At 29.2% G+C, this 20,738-nt stretch overlaps 1 protein-coding gene across 3 annotated transcripts; it reads right to left on the reverse strand.

Moving 5' to 3' along the window:
• Positions 1 to 235: 235 nt before the first annotated feature.
• Positions 236 to 20,400, reverse strand: LOC129958209 (acetylcholinesterase-1-like). Of its 3 annotated transcripts, XM_056070490.1 has the most exons (8): positions 20,282 to 20,400; positions 18,320 to 18,450; positions 12,008 to 12,545; positions 7,130 to 7,441; positions 4,958 to 5,319; positions 3,152 to 3,420; positions 508 to 652; positions 239 to 393 (listed from the first exon to the last, which is right to left on the reverse strand). In XM_056070490.1, exons 3-7 carry the CDS (start codon positions 12,540 to 12,542, stop codon positions 511 to 513), a joined length of 1,620 nt encoding a protein of 539 aa, XP_055926465.1. In that variant the 5' UTR covers positions 12,543 to 12,545; positions 18,320 to 18,450; positions 20,282 to 20,400; the 3' UTR covers positions 239 to 393; positions 508 to 510. The 3 variants fall into 3 exon arrangements, with proteins under 3 accessions (XP_055926473.1, XP_055926465.1, XP_055926481.1); XM_056070498.1 differs by lacking the exons at positions 18,320 to 18,450; positions 20,282 to 20,400 and having other exon boundaries at positions 236 to 393; XM_056070506.1 differs by lacking the exons at positions 239 to 393; positions 508 to 652; positions 20,282 to 20,400 and having other exon boundaries at positions 3,148 to 3,420.
• Positions 20,401 to 20,738: the final 338 nt, after the last annotated feature.

The raw sequence follows: 20,738 nt of genomic DNA on the forward strand, positions 1-20,738 counted from the left end.
AAATAATACTAGCAAAAATGTATTTTATTAATAAAATCATGGATTATACAGTCATAGCTTTTACAACTTTATTTTATGATAATATATATCTTTGATATGATTTTTTTTATTTAATTCTTTTCTAATACATGTAGAATGTTATATTGAATAGAAGAAATTTCTAAATCTGAGAATCAACATAATGCCATAGATAAATTACATTTCGGTGCTTTCTTACGATTTTTTAAGTATAAAAAACACACATTAATAATACAGTATTTCAGTACAAATAAATAGTTTATTGAACAGTTAAATAATATGCAAAATAAGCCAAGGCATGGATTTTGTTTTCCTCTTTTCAGTCTTTCTGTCTTGTTTATTAAAAGCAAGCTGTTTTGTTGAGTCTTCTCAAGTCTTGCAAAATAAAAAATTTCTCTTTCAAATTATTAAACAAAAACAAAAAACGGAAACAATAACGTTTAGAAAAACATAGTAATTTAAGAAATCAGACTGTTCAATGATACTTACCACTCAAAATCCAAAATAAGGTCGAAAGAATTCACAGTTTCTTAAATGCGGTCCTGTTCCTTCATATTTTAGGCTGTTACCAAAAGTAAAGTAATAATGATGCTGTCTTGTATATTGCGGCCAGGATTTCAATAGATCCTTCGGCCTACAAAAGTTTATTAAAATATTGATTTGTAAATACGGAAAACTTTATGTTTAGAAATGTATTTATAATTACTTCTTCTGTTCAAATACAATGTCAAAATTATACAATTCATAATGATTAATCTAAACTTACGCTTATTACAAAATTTGGTTCTAATACTATTTGGCAATGTGCCAGGAATAAATTCGTTTATACTGCTATGTAGAAAGTTTATTTCTATCATCACATCAAAGGGATATTTCTTATTTCAGGCCATAAACTGTGCACTCTTATTATGGAATTAATGACGATAATGGAGATTGGCGGAAGATAATAAAATTGTCCTTCATCACTAAATTAAAAAAAAAAAAATTATCCTTCAATAAATATTGTACTGTAGCATGTTGATGAGAATACATCATCATAAAATAGTAAGTTTTTGTCTATAAAATATTATTTTGAATTAATTTGTAAATGATTAACACGCGTAAACAGATAAAGATTTCTTTTTTCAAAATCAAGGCAATGTCTAATTTTTTTTCATGTAAATTCTAGGCAGTGCATTAAAAGTTTCCAGGCTTCTCTTTTACATAGATAAATCTTGATTAATTAAGAGTCGAGAATGTAGATATAACACATTCTAAGCTTATAAAAATCGCATAAATCAGATTTATGGAAATGTAAACCATAAATCTAAAAGCAATATTTTAAGAAACTAACTTATTAAGAAAAAAAATTTCCCGAGGGAAAAACAGAATTTAAGAGGAAGATACTTTGCTTCTAGGGTGCGCCAATGTTGCTATATCTAAAACATAAATGAAATCATCCAAACTAGAAATAATCAATAACTTAAGTTTTCAATAATTTTCAATAAGTTTAAATTGCATAAAATAGAATAAAAATTGAACTAAAAAATGAACCCTGAAGACTTTATCAAGGGTCAGCAGCAGAGATTTTTTCTATGAGGGGTCTGACTTTCGTTCAAGTATTGGCCTCTTGTAACCTTAAAATTCCAAAAAAAATCGAGGTTTTCAGAAGACAAAAATTAAAATACATAACACATTAACAATAGAATCCTCCGTTAAAAAAATAAAATTACTAATTTAGCAAACAAAATATTTCAAATATTAAATAAGTTTGGAAATCAAATATAAATGCAAACAAAGCCTACCAAATGTATTTAAATATATGCCAAAAGGATTTGTACTAAAAATCAAAAGAAGAAAATCACCTGTATACAGGAGTAAGTTCAATTTTGTTTATTTTATTATATTATATTTTATGCAATTTAAACTTTTGGTTATTTATTATTTCTAGTTTGGATAAATCAATTTTGTTACTTTAGACAATAATGTGATTTCTATTGAATTCTTTAGCATGTAGGAATTAGACATGAATCGCAATATTTTGTGTTTTGTTTCAGACCTGCATTCGATGCATCTTAAAAAAAAAGTTAAATTATTTTTTTAAATCATTTTTTTTTAGTTTTTTTATGTGTGAAGTGTACAATGAGAAAGTATCGTAATCGACAAAAAAATTTGAACTCGAGATTTTGATAAATATCCACGCTTCAGACATTCCAAGAAACACATGTTTTTGAGAATTATGTTTGTCTCTGAATATGATAACTCAAAAATGATAAGAGTTAGACAGATGAATTTTGGCATAAGTCTTTCTATAAAAATATAAATGAAATTCATTCAAAGGAAAACTGTCTGTCCGAAGGCAATAATATATAATGTTGCAAAACGATGAAAGCCAGATATATGAAATTTTATACAAATTTATCATTTTAAGCGTAGATTCATATCAAATTTTAAACCTAATTCGACAAAGGAATGGTATATAAACATGATAATCTAAAGAGGTAATGACAAAAGAATAAAATGTTAGTTTCAAAATTTATGAAATTGTCTTTTTAATGATACCAATTTTACAGGCGTGTTAATTTTTCCTAGATTTGGAATTTTTTTTAAAAAATCTGATTACCCTAGTTACCTTGAAATTCGAATATTTAATGATTATTAACCTGAAATTCAAATCGTTTTCATTCTTCATCAAATATTTAATCACGTGATTTTCTTTCCATTATTGAAAACCAGAGAAGAAGAATATCTGTATAGTTTATAATAAATAAATGAAATCGTAAAACTAGCTTAGTTCAGCGCAAGTTAGGAGATAGATGAACGGACATTCGCGTTTTCAATAACGCTGTGGTGCAATTAGACTGGTCCCCATTAAAAAGATTCATTTACCCAATGAATAGAATATATGTAAGGCAATTAAAATAGCACAGATTTAATGCCTGTTTATTCGAAGGAATTACTGGAAAGCAATTATATGTAAGTGATTTAATTAAAATTAGATATAACCTATATCCCCGGCGAATCAAGTGATCCTCAAATCAACTTGTATTAAAAAAATTACATGTGTTAATGTAACAAATATAAAAAAAATTCAGAAAGTCGAAAGGCTTTTAAATAACTTTGGAACATAATTCCAATATTCTCTGGATCTTACCCACTTTTGGCGAAAGATGTCCACACTTTAATCATTTGAAGGCTCAAAAGTTGTTCACTTTCAGTATAATTAGACGGATATCTCAATGGGAACCCAAAGACGTACTGAATTTCATCGGAATGCGGGACACCCACCCAAGGTGCCCAAGGTGCAGAGGATGTTCTATGGACGAAATAATAGTATAGCACTGTATTTTCTTTCTTAGCAACGCTTTCAGCCATGTAAACTGATGGGCATACTCTTGCATAGTCCCCACTTGCTGTGTGCACCTGTTAAAATAATATAATTTTAGGGAGGGGGGAAACAATGAATATAAAATGAAAACCTTCTATATAAAACAAAAGGAGAAAATGTAAAATTACGGATATATTTTTTTCCAATCATTTTCTTAAATATCAGGATTTACGATAGAATAGCAAATCCCAAATCTTTCATAGCTGAAACTCAATTCTGCGTTGGGTGCCTAATCTAGTCACCTTTTGATGAGCTGTATCAAGCTATACTATGTTTTAATAAATTTTGTATTGTATTGAATGAGTATTGAAATGCTTATTGCTGATATGCCTGATATCGATACAGTTTTCCCTTTACATTGAAATTTCAATGAATAATTCTAGTGAAATAATGCGTAGAATATTATAATATTAAGATGATCAACTTAACTATAGCTCGAATTTTTGTGCAATACTCAAGTCTAATTTAACTAGATTAACGTCCCATTTTGAAGTATTACATTCTGGGGCCGATCTTAATCATTTGACGAGAATGGCATCTGAGTTTAAACTTCCTACCTGTAGGATTCGGTGAGAGGATGATTGACTCTCTACAGATTTAATGTGCACGGAACCCGTATACACAGCCGTTATTTCATGATATAAGTTCTCGAAGTTGAGACTTAGTTACTAGGCTCCTGCGATACAAGAGTATATAATAAGTCTTAGCCATTCGCCATTAAAACTTCAATTGTCTGTATCAAAGAACCAGAAAAAATAAATTAAATTAATGTAAAAGTTTTCCATTGTTGCTCCTAATCAATGAGAATAATGGAACTCCTCATCCACCCATTTATTCGTCCAACTATTTAAGATGGTAATTCAACTCACGTTTATTCCAATTTCAAGGTGAAATTCTAGGTCTTTTACTAGAATACACTGCAAGTATTCCCTCTCTACGCATCACAACATTGTCCCGACACCTACTTTCAAAAAATTTCCTATTCAAATGGAAAATAATAAAAATGAACTGACTATTAGCATTGGTTGGATACTCAACTCTCTGCACTAGTCCACACTATACCAAAATTGGCCTGCTTTTCACATTGAAGTTAGTTTTTCGTGAACTATCACTCCAGGGGAAAAGTATGAAGTGATCGAGAATGTACGGTTTTGTATTCTCGAGCAGCAGAATCCGCACCTCTTCCCACATTTTCCGTTTACTATTTATCTCAAAAGTATTTTCTGTAGATTAACATATACTTATCTTCTTTAAAATGGAACATCTCTGCCGAATGTTGGTGATATGAATGTACCCAATATGTATCGATCCACTTTTTGACTCAATTTTTTGCTCTCTCTTCTTAGATATGTATACATATAAATCTCAACAGCTTCCGCGAATAAACGCGTACTTAATATCCTTTAAAAATGAAAACCCATTTCTTACCAAATAAAGTGATTTCTATATTACAAAATAAAAATTAATTAAAGTGGTTTTATATATGATTATATGTCATAATCCCGATTTAAAATTTTAAAAAAATGACAAATTAATAAAAGTTTTAAAATGTATGTATAGATTATGACATACCTGATAAAGGATTTTGTCATAGTCATCTTCATTTAAGTTTCCTAAGTAATGGTTTACTACCGCATCTGTATCTGCAAAACTTTTGAAATTATTTCTTATTATTTGTTCACCGAACGTCTTATTGATCTTGGGATTCTTTTCACCGAAAAGTCCAAATGTATCTCTCATTGCTTTAGTAATCAAAAGTGAACCTTCATCATGATTATTACCGATAAGGATATCAATATTTTCAAATTTGCCTTTGATTAGAGCTTCACGAGCATTAAAAGGCAAAATATCATCTCCATATCTTGGATACAGACCACGTTGAGGATTGTCACTCACATTTAGTTCAATTCTGGCGAGTTCTAGGGCATCTTTATCTGTAAGACATAAAATAAAAGGGAAATATCAATAATTAAATATTTTATTTCATATCCTATTGTTATTTCTGAAATATTGAAGAAACATAATTGTGTAGAAATATTCTAGGGCGATAATAGAGCATAAGGAAATAGCAGTAAAGTATTGTGCTACGAATAAGAGTGATTCGTGATCTTTCATAGACAATGACGCAAACCGCAAGGTTGCGTGTGTAGCAGTGATAATTGCGAAAGTGTTTTTATTGGTTTGAATATGTAATAATTTGTGATTACGCCGAGGAAAAAGGAGAAGAATGCAAGACGAAATCAAAAATTATCTGAAATATTTCATCAAACCGGATGAATAGATCACTAAGTAAATTTTGACAAGTAAATAAAACACACACACACACACACACACACACACACACACACACACACACACACACACACACACACACACACACACACACACACACATGAGGAAACATGGTAAACATGGTCTTATGAGGAAACATGGTAAAAAAAAATTTATTAATTAATCTGGAAGAAAAGTTTACTTTTAAATGTGAAATAATTCCAAATCTATTTGTTTTTTTAAATGTTTTACAATAACATATAATTATTTAATTGAAAATCAGGTCTAACAAAAAGTATGAGAAGAAATAGTACAGCAGCCATGTGTTTTTCATTAAAAAAATTAAGAGTACTTATTTAATAACTTAAATGTGATTACTTAAATTTTGGGATCATTAGCTTCATTTAAATATGAGATGTTTGATAACAGAATACGATGAAAAAATCTGAAATTATGCTTTTAATTAAAAATTGTTAAGATGGAAATATTGTTTTGTATAAGAATTGTTAGCATGTTCTTTAAATATCTTGTAATGAAGAATTTATCAATTATTTTTGAAGAATTTTTGCAAAAGTTGAAAAAAAAATTGTTTTGCAGAGTCTTCAAAAAATTGTACGCACATGATAAGAGAACTTTGAACATTATGAAAATTTTAAAAAAGAATAAAAACTTGGATTTCGAGTTTTTATTTCGAAATTTTGTTGTACTATAAGACTTTGGGATTGTTTCTTTCACCATTTCGTCATTTGACTTTGCTGTGAAAAGTATTGTATTATGTGCGTAAAGATACTTATATAACGCAATTCACAGAAAGAATAAGTCTTGAAATTATTAACCTATGCATAAAAAAGAAAATAGAAATTCAGATTTTAGAATTAATGTCTTAAGAAAACATTTTTAATAATAAATTCAACATGAAAAAAAAAAAAGAAGAAAAAGGCCAGTGAAAATTTTTAATTTAAGTAAAACTTGAAATTGAAATTCTTTAAGCAATAAAACGCTAAGATTTGCTGGTAATTTGTGTTTAAAATTAATTTTGGAAAAATTCATAAGCGAAAAATTTTAATGGAAATAAAACTGTAGCAATTAAAATCTAATTTTTAATTAAGTTGATATAAAGTAAAGTTAAAAGTAAGTTGATAGTAAAAATAATTTTATGCTATAATATGCTTGACGTGTTTGAAAAATGATGTTAACATTTTAATTCATTTCTAAATATTTAAAAATAAAAAAAAATTTTGAAAATTCCTTTTTAAGTTATCAGCTAAGTAGTGAAGAGATTTCCTGTTTCAAATTTGGTTCAAATTTCTACTCTTCAAGTAGAAATAATGGTTTAGAAATAGTTTTTGGTTTTCAGATCTCAATAGTCCATTATGAAACTTCTGTTGCTTTAGTAAGATTTTTGAGCTCACTAGTAATAGTTACACAATCAAAGGAGTTCCTATTTACTAAAAAGAGAATGTAAAATCTCACCTCTCAGACAGCGTAAAATTTCTTTAGGATTGTTTTTCAGCGAATTTCCATCAGATGCGCAACCCACAGCTTCCGATATTTTTTGGCTTAAATTGAAATCTTTGCTATTGTCCTCAGCATCCAGATTTGCTGGTGATCCACTTTGTAAAATGGCCCGAACAAAAAGGCCTCGAGCCAGAGGCGAAGTCATGAACATTCCGATCGTTATGGCTCCAGCGCTTTGTCCAAAAAGAGTGATATTATTTTCATCTCCTCCAAAGAATTTTATATTGCATTTAACCCATTTTAAAGCTTCCAAAATATCTAATAAACCTGGAAAAATGGTTGAAAACATAAAATACGAGATAAGATATACAATAAACATATAAGATGCAATTTGTTAAAAAAGTATCCAAATTCTGTCCGTTAAGCTGAAACAAATAATCATACAGTAAAATTGTAAACACATGTAGAATACTGAAATATGTCCTTTATCAAAGATATCCATGAGAAGCTCATTTTCATAATTAGATTTACACAAATTTATTTTTCAAATACCAACATCCAATTTTATATAAATATTTAAATTCTGATTAAAATAATTATAAATCTTATAAGTTTGTAAGTTTGAGCAAATGATTGATGAATTATAAGCAATTAAAATTTGGAATTCCTAGCGTTAAATGATTGTTGCAATTTTTAAAAATATATTTCAAATATATTGAAATGTTGACAAAAATTCTATGATAAATTGACGACAATTCTTATTTTGCATTAAAATGCTTAAGAGGATAGTAGGATTTGAAATAAGCAAAAATTGTTATTTCAAAAGCAATAACAATTGTTATTTCAAAAGCAGTAACAATTGTTATTTCAAAAGCAATAACATAAGCAAAATTGAATTGCAAAAGTTGCACGAAAACGTGCAATCGTTTTATCGTTTCATCACAAAATATAAGTTTATATTCAATTAAAATGGTATTATGAGATATGTGATTCAATAAAATAAATATTTGAAGGGTTAAGAGGAAAAAAAGTACATCTCAATGACTTTTCTCAAAATGATATTGTAATTACACTCATGTCCAAAATTAAGGTCACAAACATGTTTTTCAAAGAAATTCTAAATGGCTACCTATAAAATTTAAACAAATTATATTTAATATATCGTGAAGGACCGCTAACACGATATTAACCTTTTTTTTGTGAGAAAAAATGTTATTTAGCATTAGTTTTGGGGGAACTACTGAAATTAGACCGTTTAGGCATCTGGGATTTTTGCCTGCAATTTTGTGAATATTGCATTAAAACAAAACATTTAACCTGTTTCAAGTGGGAATGAGTTCTCATAATTGTTTAGACGATTCCTTGAGATGGAGAGCCGTTGGCAGGCTTGAGGCTGGGCAGTCTCAAGCGGAGATGTCTCGATGGTTACAAGTGGCACCGAAAGTGGTATCCAGGTTGTGGAATCAATTCCAAACAAGTGGTACTGTAACCAGGAAGGCCGGCCAAGGCCGTCACAGAGCAAAGATGCCTGCACAGGATCGCTAGTTGGCATTAAGCACACGACGGTATAGGCTGACAAAGGCTCCTAAACTTGCTCGTGACCTTGCTGCTGCGTCTGGAATAAGAATTTCCAGACAAACAGTATACAGACGTCTAGCAGAGAGGGCCCTTTATGAACCGCGACCAGTTAAGTGCGTCCATTTGACTGCATCCAACAGAAAAGCGCGGTTGTTGTGGGGCCGAACGCATCAGTCTTGGGCACAGCAAGAATGGGGGCGTATTCTTTTCAGTGATGAGATTTACTACACAGAGGGACACTCGTGAAATTTTCATCTGGAGAGAGCGAGAAACTCGACATCATCCCTCTTACGTAAAAGAAATCGACAGATTTGGTGGCAGAGTAATCTTTATCTCGGGTGGCATAATGTTGGGCAGTCGTACACCACTACACTGCGGGTACTGTCGATGTACATCACTATAGGGATATATATCTCATCCCGAGATCCTTGAAGTCTATGTGAGGTTGTTCCGGGGTGCTTTTGGCCCAGACTTCATGTTTATGGATGAAAACGCGTTTCCACATAGAGCCCAGATCGTTGAGGATTTTCTTGAGGAAGAGGATATTCAACGTATGGACTGGCCCTCGAGGACTCCGGATGACAATCCTATTGAACATGTTTGGGATGGTCTCGGAATAACCATTGCACAGCGCAACCCCCCTCCTAATACCCTCCAAGAGTTAAAAGCCGCGCTTTTGGAAGAGTGGGCTTTGTTGCTCCAAGCATTTATTGACACCCTCATAAACAGTATGAAAGCTCGTTGTGAAGCCAGTATAGCAGTGCACGGTGGTTACATTCCATATTAGACAGGCTTTTCCCGAGATAAATGCTTTTTCTCTGATTCATAATGCAACACTTTTTGATATATCCTGTTTCTTAATTCCTAATTAAAATCTTTTCCCTGTTGTTATGTGTCTGTGTTCTTTCTTCCATTGTAGTGTACCTCTGTGCCAAATTTCGTGGCAACACAGTGAATAGTTTTTCCTTTTTCGCAGATTTTATGTTTGTGACCTTAATTTTGGACATGAGTGTAGATTTAAATATCTTAGAAATGTTCCAGGTGTCTTAATTTTTGAAGAAATTAAATGGAATTGCCAATAAAGATTTCGGTCAAATATTAAAAGAAATTGGAATATACATTTTATGTTTCGCTTTTTTTTAGCTCGTTAAAAGTCAATTTTAGTTTAAAAAAAACATGAAATTCCTATAAAAATTCAGTAAGTATGCATAAAAATATTTCTAAAAAATCAGCATTTAATTGGAATTACAAAATCATGCGTAGTTTTGTTCCAAATAAATTTACATTGGGAAATAAAAAAAATAATAGAAAAAATTAAAAATTAAGACGCATGGAATATTTTAAAATTTTTAAAAATTATATATCTTTTAAATTTTAAAAAAAATATTATATTTCGATTTTAAATGTTTTGAAAAAATTGACGCATTTTTATTTTAATAAATATGCATAAAAATTTCATAACCCTGACTGAATAATTCTCAAAAGTGTCTTATAGCTCTTAATCAACAAGTCTGTGCCCTTAATAAACAAGATAAAAATTCCTAGTTAGAAATACACAAAAATCTTGATGCCAATCGAAAGAGCAAGATTTATAACATAGCTGTTTCAAATCCTTTCTTTCAAATAATTTTAGGATATGAAACAATAAAAAGCTTTCAGAATAGCATGATTTTCACTTTTTTTTGGAAAGGGGGAATTATATGGTGAGGAAATATCGCCAGCTTTTTAAAATTAATATTGGAACTAAGATATATTTTTGGTAATATGGCTGTCTGCCAGTCAGCCAATTTGTCTGTGATTGACAAAAATAACTAAAAATGGCTTTGAGACAGACAAATGAACTTTCATATACGATCTTTTCACCATATTTGAAGATTTCGATGAAATGTTGAGAAATCTGTCTGACTGTTTGAATACAACTGGACTCAATAATTACAAAATGTAAAAAGCTATACAAATAAAATTTGGTATACATGTTTAGAATCTAAAATAGAGATTTATTTGAAATTTTGAATCACATCTGTCAATCATCTGACCGTCTTTAGGCCCCCTACTTTCTCATGCATATAAACTCGATAATTTATAAATACAGTGACTGAAATGAATGAATGAAAAATTTACATGATTATACAAAAAATTATTCTGCAAATAAGAAATACTACAAAATATGATTCAAAAATTTTAGTAGTTGATTGTTTTATGCCTTTGCAAAGTAACTGACAGCCATTTAATAAATTTGTCAATCGCTTTGGCAATCAGTTCCATGACATACATTTTCTTTGGATTGCAAAATGTTAAATCCTTCCGATATGAAGCACTTAATCGTTATATTAGCTACATTTAAAGAAGCAATCCACTATCCATTACCCAAGAAACAAAAAACCTGTCAAAATTGAATATAGAGGAGGTTCAGTAAATTATTCTACATTATAGATACGAAATTGACTGAGATTGTGTAACATATGATGCAGCTATAAAATATTTAAGAATCAAACGGCGTTGCCATATTATTTCTGTTTTTTTTTCCGGATCAATTATATTTTCAAATTTTATATTTTTATATATTTACAGCAAAATGTTTACAAAGATGTGCTTTTAGGGGTATGGAATTTTTTTTCTATCATATCAAGTTAATTTAAAATTATATATCAAATTCGTAGAGTTCTCAAAATTTTTTCATTTCAATGTTTATTTATTAGTTTCTGTAAATGTCTATCTTGCACTAAATTTGATAATTTATGATTATTTGTCAAAAATCATAAAATTATTTAGCTAAAAAAAAATTCTTAAATTTCTTAAATTGACTTAAAAGACGTTCATACCCAAGTCTTTAATAACTTTTTTGATAAAAAAATCATTTGCTTCAGAACATTTCTGAAATTACTATGCAGACATTAAATATTTAAAATCAAAGAAATTATATCAATCATTCCATACCTAACAAATTGACTGTTATCTTTCATACACTTTATCTTACTTTGTTTCCACCATAGATCATATGGGTATAGCACGATTGAAAATTTGAAACATCTAGTATAATTCTGAAATATTTTGATTTATTTATAGTTATGTATAAAATATTCTATGTTACAAACACAGATATTCATTGAATTTCATTGAATAGTATTCGTTCTTAACAGAGGTCATGTAAAGGCGCCAACATCACAATGATTCATGTTTTTATATTTGAAATATGGTTATTTTAATGGAATGAACACAAGAGAAAAATAATTTTAAATATTTTTGTACGATCGGATTTTTCTGAAATCTTATTCAATGAAAGCAAATGTTGTTACTTCAAATTATTATACTTACCCATATTACCAGGAGCGTCATCAGTTCCAGAATACAAGAAACCTTCGGCAGTTAAGCGATAATTCATCGTGACGACTACAACATCTCCCAAAGCTGTTAAGACAGTGCCATCATAATAATCCAGCCGACTAGAACCTATTCGGAAAGCTCCACCGTGAATCCAAAACATGACAGTTTTCTTTTCTTCTAATCCGGCAGTATGAGGTGTCCAAATGTTCAAGTATAAGCAATCCTGTGTTTTGCCAGGTAGATCGTCATACCATTGGGAAGGATTCGCTGAATATTGAACGCAACCTGGAGGCAATTTATGAGCAAGAAGAGGTTCTCGCCATGGTTCTATGGGTTGGGGTTTTTTGAAGCGAAGCTCGCCCGTTGGTGGTTTAGCATAGGGTATGCTTTGAAATGTATTTACTGGAATGTTGTAAAAATAAACCAATTTTCCGATGATCTTCCCAAAAGGTGTGTTGATTTCCGGCTGATTGTTCTGTCCGGAAATTATACCAACAACGACGATGAGGAGAAACAAATGCAGCATTTTCTATGCAGTGCAGAAAGGAAAAACAAGAAATGAATTAGCTACAAGAAATAATAACAGAAATTATAAATGAATATATCTAATACACCTTGAAAACTGCAAATGTGTATTTTTTCTTTTATAAACAAACAGTTATTTAATTTTTAAGTAGATGGTTACTTAAATTATTTATTATAGAATAAATAATTGATAAATACTGAATAATACTTATCAATTTGTTCATGTCATTTAAATCAAGATAAAGAAAGTTGGATTGACGTTTTTTCATAAGAAGAAATTCTGAATTGGAAGTTTTATTCTTTATTACATAAGTACTAAAAAAATAGGCGACAAGAGTTCTCACGATTGCACTAATTCAAAATTAGAATTAAATTCCATGACAAATAATATAGACAATCAAGCATCATCGGCAAAAGAGGCGAGTTGTGCAATAAAGCTCCGAAATTTCTGTTAGAAGAATGCAGTGTTGACAGAAACATGGTTGGCAGTTAAAGGGTATAGTTTAATAAGATTTGTCGTTTTAAAAAACTGCCCCAGCAGAAATTTATAGCCAGTCAATGGAAGTTATATAGTGAATATGATGTGAAGAAAACAAGTGTAGTTTTGTGCGAGGAATTTGAGCTAGGCAGGGAAAATATGCCAGACCAGCAAAAGTAGCGGCCAAGCCCATCTACCACAGATGACAGCATGGAGAAATTATATGAATTCTTCTCTATTGGTAGCGTATTGAATACAGTGCACAAATAACTGACCAAATCGAAGAGGTATTTTTGCTGTGACTGCAGCAACTCTCAGACGGCAATAAAGCCACCTGGGTGGAATTGACTCTTCAACATTTAAGTCTTAATCAAGTGGATGTTTTTTTTTTTCCTGCATTGTATCGTTACAAGAAATGGAACATTTTGTATCATCTAACACTTAAAAAAAAAAGCATTTCAGAACCGATGACGAAGTTCTGAAAACCGTCGTTAATTGACAGCGTGATCTAAACTCTGATTTCTTTCATATCGGTTTAAATCGGCTAGTTCACCGGTGACACAAATGTTTCAATAATTATGATGATTATATATAAAAATGATATGTAAGAATGCCTTTCTAATTTTGTCTGTCTTTTAGATTCCAGGAATAATCCTTTTCTCTTAGTTGACTTGTTACCTTACTTTTTGAATCACCTATACAGCTATCAAAAATAAAATTAGATACGTATTCATAAACAGTAGGTAAACTGTATTTTTTTAAAAAAATTACTGAATAAGCATTCTTTGAATTGAAATATTGTTTATATAGACCAAGAGAAATAGATTAGATTATGGATTCGATAATAACATATTGTGGATGTTCGTAAAAATCACCATAGAAGTACTATTAAGTCCTATATTAAGTAGTAATGATTACTGCAGAGCTAAAATTATGCAATTTTTAATTGATTTTGAGTAATTAAATAATCAGTAAATAAGATAGTTATTAAATCTTTGATGATGAATTTTTTAATATAAGAATTTTGATAAAATCTATTAGATTTCAGTTAATTTTAATTGCCTTGAAGATAATAGGGATTGATACAAGAGGAGGACATGGGGTTGAAATCTGAGAACGGGATGAGATTTAGTATAATGACAGTATACATTTAGAATGTTCATTCATGAAAATATTAAAACGCAATGGCCAGTCAATTTCGAGAAAATGGTCCTTAAACTTTTGGTAAAGCTTATATAGTGATAACTTGACTCCCGTCCTGATGATCCCGATGGCATGGTTGTCTAGGTAACCGTTTCGTATGCGGGAGATCAGGGTTCGAACCTGGTTAGAATTTTTTTTAATCTTAATAACTTTTATTCAATTAAAAATTTACAAATATTCTTAATTAATATGTTTTTAATTTTTTTCATCCAAAATAAATATTTATTATCGAAATACATAATAATAAAATTAAAATTTTAAAAGAAAAAAAATATAAATACCGATGCATTTTTCAAACAAAATAAAATTATTTAAATTTAATTAACTATTTACAGATAGTGTTAATTAACATGCTACTTATTTTTATGCAAGGATAAATGTTTATTCTTTTAATACTGAAATTATAATTTAATGTTTAAAGGAAAAATAATTAAAAACGTTATATTAATGGCTACAGATAATTTAGCTTGCTTGCATCATTCTCAAAAAATTAATTTTCAAATTCTTTGATTTTAATAATAATAAATTATCAATTCTAACTCAACGAATCTGTATTTATATAAAAAGTTGAAGGGAGTAACTGATATTTGTTAAATATGTAAGCAAACATCCCCATCAGCAGTAATCAAAAGAAACAGTAGAGAGCAGGTGTTAATTTATTGAATGCGTAGGCAGATGGTTCAAAGCGTATTAAGCGTATAAAAAATTCTTATTTAATCGAACATGATCAAGAAATAAATTCTTGCGAAGATAGGGTAAAAATTCAATCATTTGTACACAATCAATTGTCATCACCAATTTTTAATAAGATGATAAGATAAGCATGGTACGCAGTTCAATTTTCTGATGAAAGAGAGAGATTTTTAAATGCAAATAAAGTTTGTTTTACCATAGATCTCTGAAAGAAACCTTCCTCTTGTGGACAATCATCATTTATCAGTTGTGCAAGATGTCGAAACATATTTTGTTTCCAATGTTTTTACTATAATTACCATTCTGATTCTTGCATATAATCGAAATTAAATATACATAGGATAATTTTTTAGAAATATAGAATAATTTTTTTTTACGATGTGAGTATTTATAATTAATAATTATCACCATTTATGTTATAGTTATTACTATTTTTTAAATATTAAATTACAATTTAAGTATTAAAATAATAAACATTTATCCTTGCATAAAAATAAGTAGCATATTAATTTAAACTATTTGTAAGTAGTTAATTAAATTTAAATAATTTTATTTTGTTTAAAAATACATCTGCATTTATAATTTTTTCTTTTAAAATTTTAATTTTATTATTATGTATTTTGATAAAAAATATTTATTTTGGATGAAAAAAATTAAAAACATATTAATTAAGAATATTTGTAAATTTTTAATTGAATAAAAGTTAATAAGATAAAAAAAATTCTAACCAGGTTCGAATCCTGACCTTCCGCATACGAAACGGTTACCTAGACAACCATGCCCTCGCAATCATCGGGACGGGAGTCAAGTTATCACTATATAAGCTTTATCAAAAGTTTGAGGACCATTTTCTCGAAATTGACTGGCCATTGCGTTTCAATATTTTCATGAATGAACATTCTAAATGTATACTATCATTATACTAAATCACATCCCGATCCCAGATTTTAACCCCGTGCCCTCCCTTTGTTAATTATTTTACTACGCTGTTTAATCTCGTTTATAAGAATTTAGATGATTACTGCTGAACATTAAAAAATCCACTGAAAGATGAAATAAATACATATCTAGTGGCAAACATTTTTCTTATTAGAAAAAAAAGAAATATTTAAAATGAAATCTGCTTTTCTGGTTTTACTTCGATCAAATGGATAAACGACCTTTTCCTAAAATATTCTGAGATGCATATAGACAGGCAGATGGAATTACTTTTAAGATTTCTTCCAAAATTTCTTTGTATCAAATTTTGTATGAAAACTTTGTACCAAATTTCATCTTTTAACTGCTTCGGTTTTTGAACGGGAATGATCTCTAAAGCATTGGAGATTATTTAAAATCTTGAAATGGAATATTTTTTCCGTTACAATATTTTTACTCTTTATAAATCATATAATCTTACATGACATTGGCATACAATAGTAGTGAAATAGTAGCTTTTGACGTGAATTTAGCATTTTTACTAAAGCATATCATAATCATATCATCCTAGGCGTTTTATTTGGCGATTAATCTCCGGCATACGTTAATAATACACAAAAAACGAATTTGTGTTTTATACACGCTTTTCGCAACCGACTGTAGCAAAAATTTGACACAAAACTGCACTTGTGGCCACAAAATACATATCAAATTTGATATATTTAAATCATGCGTTTGAATTATTACGTTTACATATTTTGAGAGTACAGACCGACAGACAGTCAACCCATAATTTATTTGACTCAAAATTTGACAAGCGTCTACACAATAGATGGTAAATATGGATACCGAATTCTATCTGTCTTGATTTCTTCGTTTTGTAGTTATCGTGAACATTCATATCCGAACAGATGGACTTCTTCTGAACTGATTTTACTCTAAATTTGATAGAAATCGACAAAGTTGGTGAGGAACCATATACCAATTTTCAACCGTCTAATTGAAAGCATTTTTAGCTATTCTTATCATAAACAGATGGACATTTCCCAAAATCTCGAGTTCGAATTTTTTTGTCGATTATTATACTTTCTTTTTCACTCAAACCGCCCTAACGCTCTTTTCTTTTTCACATGGTATTCTGCTCATCTTCCTGCTTAATCATTTCACAATATCACAATTACTTTCATCTTCACCCACATGCCATCGTCACCTCACTCGTTCCATGATCAAATCTAATTCGCTGATTTGCACTTTTCCCCAGGCGTGTCTAATCAGGTTCCAAAATTTTTCTCATTCTGAATAGAAGTGCATTTGCACTGGAACTCAACAAAACTATCTAAATTCAGTCAGTCACTATACTTTCTCTATACTGCGTACAAGAAAGTAAAAAAAGTGATATTTCATTTCTATCTACATCTATATTTCTTAGAAAATGGCACTGTTTGCTGGCAAGTCAAGTTTTTCTTAACTAAAACTTTTTAAAGACGTATATACGATTGATCAAATCTCAGTAGCGATTAGTGGCTTCTGTAGTCACATCAATTAAACAGGAACCTTTAGCAGAAAATTGAAAGTAATAAGATAATAAAAGATCCTGATATTAAAAAGGCAAAAAAAAAAAATGCTTAAAAATTCTCATCATAATAATATTAAATCATCTATGAAATAAGACATGCATATTTCTAAATAAAAGTTTCTTTGACATTTAGATTGCAGAAATTATAGATACGTAGCTAAAAATGGCTTACGGGGGATTGCTTGCAATTGCCTTGCACTGTTGTTATTTATCTCCGACCGCCCTTGGTTCTGTATTGGGTTTCAACCCCCTTGATCTCTTTTAAAAAAGGAACTTTCTTTCTATTACAGAATGAACAGAAAATAATCGGTTACTCAAAATTTCCTGAAACCTCTTCAAAGTCCAAAATTTTAAAAGAACAAGCTGTGCGATAAATCAGTGTTTCAATAAAAGCATTTTAACTAAAAAACCAAGATGGCCATTTTGACTTTACACCGAAACAAATTCTAGTCTAATTTTTTTTTTGCATATTCCTTTTTAAAAAAGTTCCAGATAAATTCATCGAAATAATTTACACAAAGAATTTTCAGAAATGCATATCAACTGGACTATTGGAAACTTATATCATATCAAAAACTGGAAATGTATATCAACTTTCATTTATCAGTCGCCGACGTGTGAATATGCAGTCAAGTTTTTGCATGATGAAAACAGTATAATTTTGAGAAGAATGATACGGCTTTATTGATTAATTTATGCATAGTGTCAACTTTTCGAAATACGAAAATTAATCAAAAGTAAACAAGATTTTGCAATATCTTCCTAACATAATATATATTTATACATTTCGCAAATAAACTCTATTAATAGCATGAGCTCTTTATATATATATAAGAGCTTATGCTATTAATAGAGTTTATTTCTTTTAATATATTTACTGCATTTATATTCTAAAATAGTTTTCGCTTACCTGAGGTGTTTCTTGTACGCTCACTTTAAAATATATTCCTTAGCTCGAGCTTATTGAATAAAGTGATTTTTAGTTCATTCGATAAGTTTTCAAGGAATTTCGAGAGTAAACAAAACGCAGCTGCATTCTGACTGAAAAGCAGAAAAATCTGTAACATTAATAAGCAACAACTGCTGAAACAAACAAAGCTGATTCATACCGACATATCATTCGGTAGATTAAACAGAATATTATTTCACCTAACTTCAGAAGACAAACGTCATTACACATGCATTACGGGAAGAAAATATTGTTGCCATCTTCCTACAATTTGTACAACGAATTATTTACTAAGTTACTTTCTAGCATAAACTTCTAATTGATTCTTGTTGTAAAGTAATGAACATATTACATTTAATTAGAAGATTTTAAGTTTCATAATAATTTCACACTTAAAATAATTCGTTTTTTTTTTAATTAGATGTTTCGACTGGAAAAAAAGGAAAAGAAAGTTTACACCTCCTCAAATTTATTATGTGGAAAATTGTAACAGTGTGTTTTTCTAAATAATGTCTTTAATATATTTCTTGATGCTGCTTTTGAAGATTTAATTTCATTTTCAGGTTATTTCATTTAATCTTTCAAAATATCAAATTACATTATTGTTTTAATTCAATATGTATCATGACGTAGATATTTTGCAATCTTTTCTGAATTGTAAATTTTTTACAGTTTGATTTGAGAAAACATTTGGTTCAAAAACATTTGATATTAAAATTCCCTATTTCGAAAGCAGGAATAGAAAAGTAATTCTTTTTCGTATTTGTTCCAATCATCATTATAAATTCATATTTTTCACTTTTTAGCAGAAAAGGCGAAATCTTAAATACTTGTGCATTCTTTATATATAATTTAACCGATAGAAAATCCAATTTTGTAATTGAACAGAATGAACATCTAAAGCCTCTAGTTATATGTATAAAACAAAACTGAATATATGTTGAAAATTAATTATATGAAACTAATATTTTATAAAACAATAACAAAAAAAATAATAATAAAATGTTGTACTTATACTGATAAAATAATATTTGCATAGTTAAAAAATAATAGTAGACCAAAACCTCTAAACATAACCTAAAATAGCCTTGGTTTGCAGGTTTTTTAGAGGATCATGAGAAATAATGGACTGAATACGAGCCCGATTCAATGAATGGCGAACAACTCTGAGTTCGTCTAAATACTGACAAAATTCTGATTAATCAGAAAATCTTACGAATATTCGACAAGGGGATTTAAAAGGAGAGAAAAGAAAAATAAAGGAAAGAACCGGGGAGGGGACTACATGTCTACTTCAGCTTTTCATCATCATATGCCCTCTGGTAGCATTATTTAGAACTATATATATTTTTTCCGCTAAATTTTTGCCCATCTTCCATAATCATCTACAAAGTTTCGCACTTTAGCTCTGAATAAAAGAATTTTAGTTATTAACATACTATATAATAAAAAAATGCATTATATGTAATTTAAATTCGTTTTAATCGATTGTATCAGTTTAAAATTTTTAATTTTTCTTTTTTTTCGCTGTCATTTTGTTTAAAAGTAATATAAAAATAATTCTCCAAACGAAAACTGATTGGTTAAAAAGAAAATAAACTGAATAAAGAAACAGAAATTTTTTAATTATCATTCACTTCCACTGAGTTTAACACCAAAAAGGAATCAGCAGTATGATAAATTTAAGTCTTCACATTTGCAAGTATTTGTTTCATTTATTCATACTGAAAATATATTTCATTACATTAATCATTTACGTTTGATATATGCATAGTTTCGCAATTAGAAAAAAAATATCTGGAACCATCCTTTTATATAAAATCAATTTATTATTTAAAAACACATATTAAGATAAAAATCGTTAATTTTTTTAGTTTTAAAAATACACGTCCACAAATTAAATAGTATCTAACATCTACTTACTTGCATTTTTCGAAATTCCTTTGTGACAAATTGGAGATAAGGTTGCGTTTAAAAGTACAGATGTAAGATTATTTATCTCAAAGAGAGCAAAAGTCTGACTGAAGAAGATAAGATGCGGGTTTCTCCTATTGTTTTCAGAAAAATCACGTGATTCATTAAAAATAGTTCTAAAACTAATTAGGGAAGAGAAGCAGAAAATATGTTGAAATTTATTTTTTATTTATTAATTAAGTTAGTGATTTTCGCTGTTTAATAAATTGTGTTATAATGTTATTTTTATTTAGTAATTAAATTTATTTTTCTCTTTCTTTCTGCGTGATTAATATAAGAACAAGAACGTAACAAGAAATTATGAAAAGACAAAAGCTTTTTAATGAATATTTATTATTTAGTTCATTGTCTGCAATTTTTCTTTAGAAAAAAATGTTCTTACAACATTTTTTAGGTATTTGTAGCA

This window comes from Argiope bruennichi, chromosome 2 (assembly GCF_947563725.1).
Source record: "Argiope bruennichi chromosome 2, qqArgBrue1.1, whole genome shotgun sequence".
Lineage (NCBI taxonomy): Eukaryota > Metazoa > Arthropoda > Arachnida > Araneae > Araneidae > Argiope > Argiope bruennichi.

What these genes read in the sequence shown, in the direction of transcription:
- LOC129958209 (XM_056070498.1), bottom strand. Translation starts at nt 12,542, where the DNA reads ATGCTGCATTTGTTTCTCCTCATCGTCGTTGTTGGTATAATTTCCGGA. An exon ending in TGACGCTCCTGGTAATATGG is followed by an intron (nt 7,442 to 12,007) that starts GTAAGTATAATA and finishes CCATTTTTCCAG; the next exon opens with GTTTATTAGATATTTTGGAA. An exon ending in ACATCTTTCGCCAAAAGTGG is followed by an intron (nt 653 to 3,151) that starts GTAAGATCCAGA and finishes AAACTTTTGTAG; the next exon opens with GCCGAAGGATCTATTGAAAT.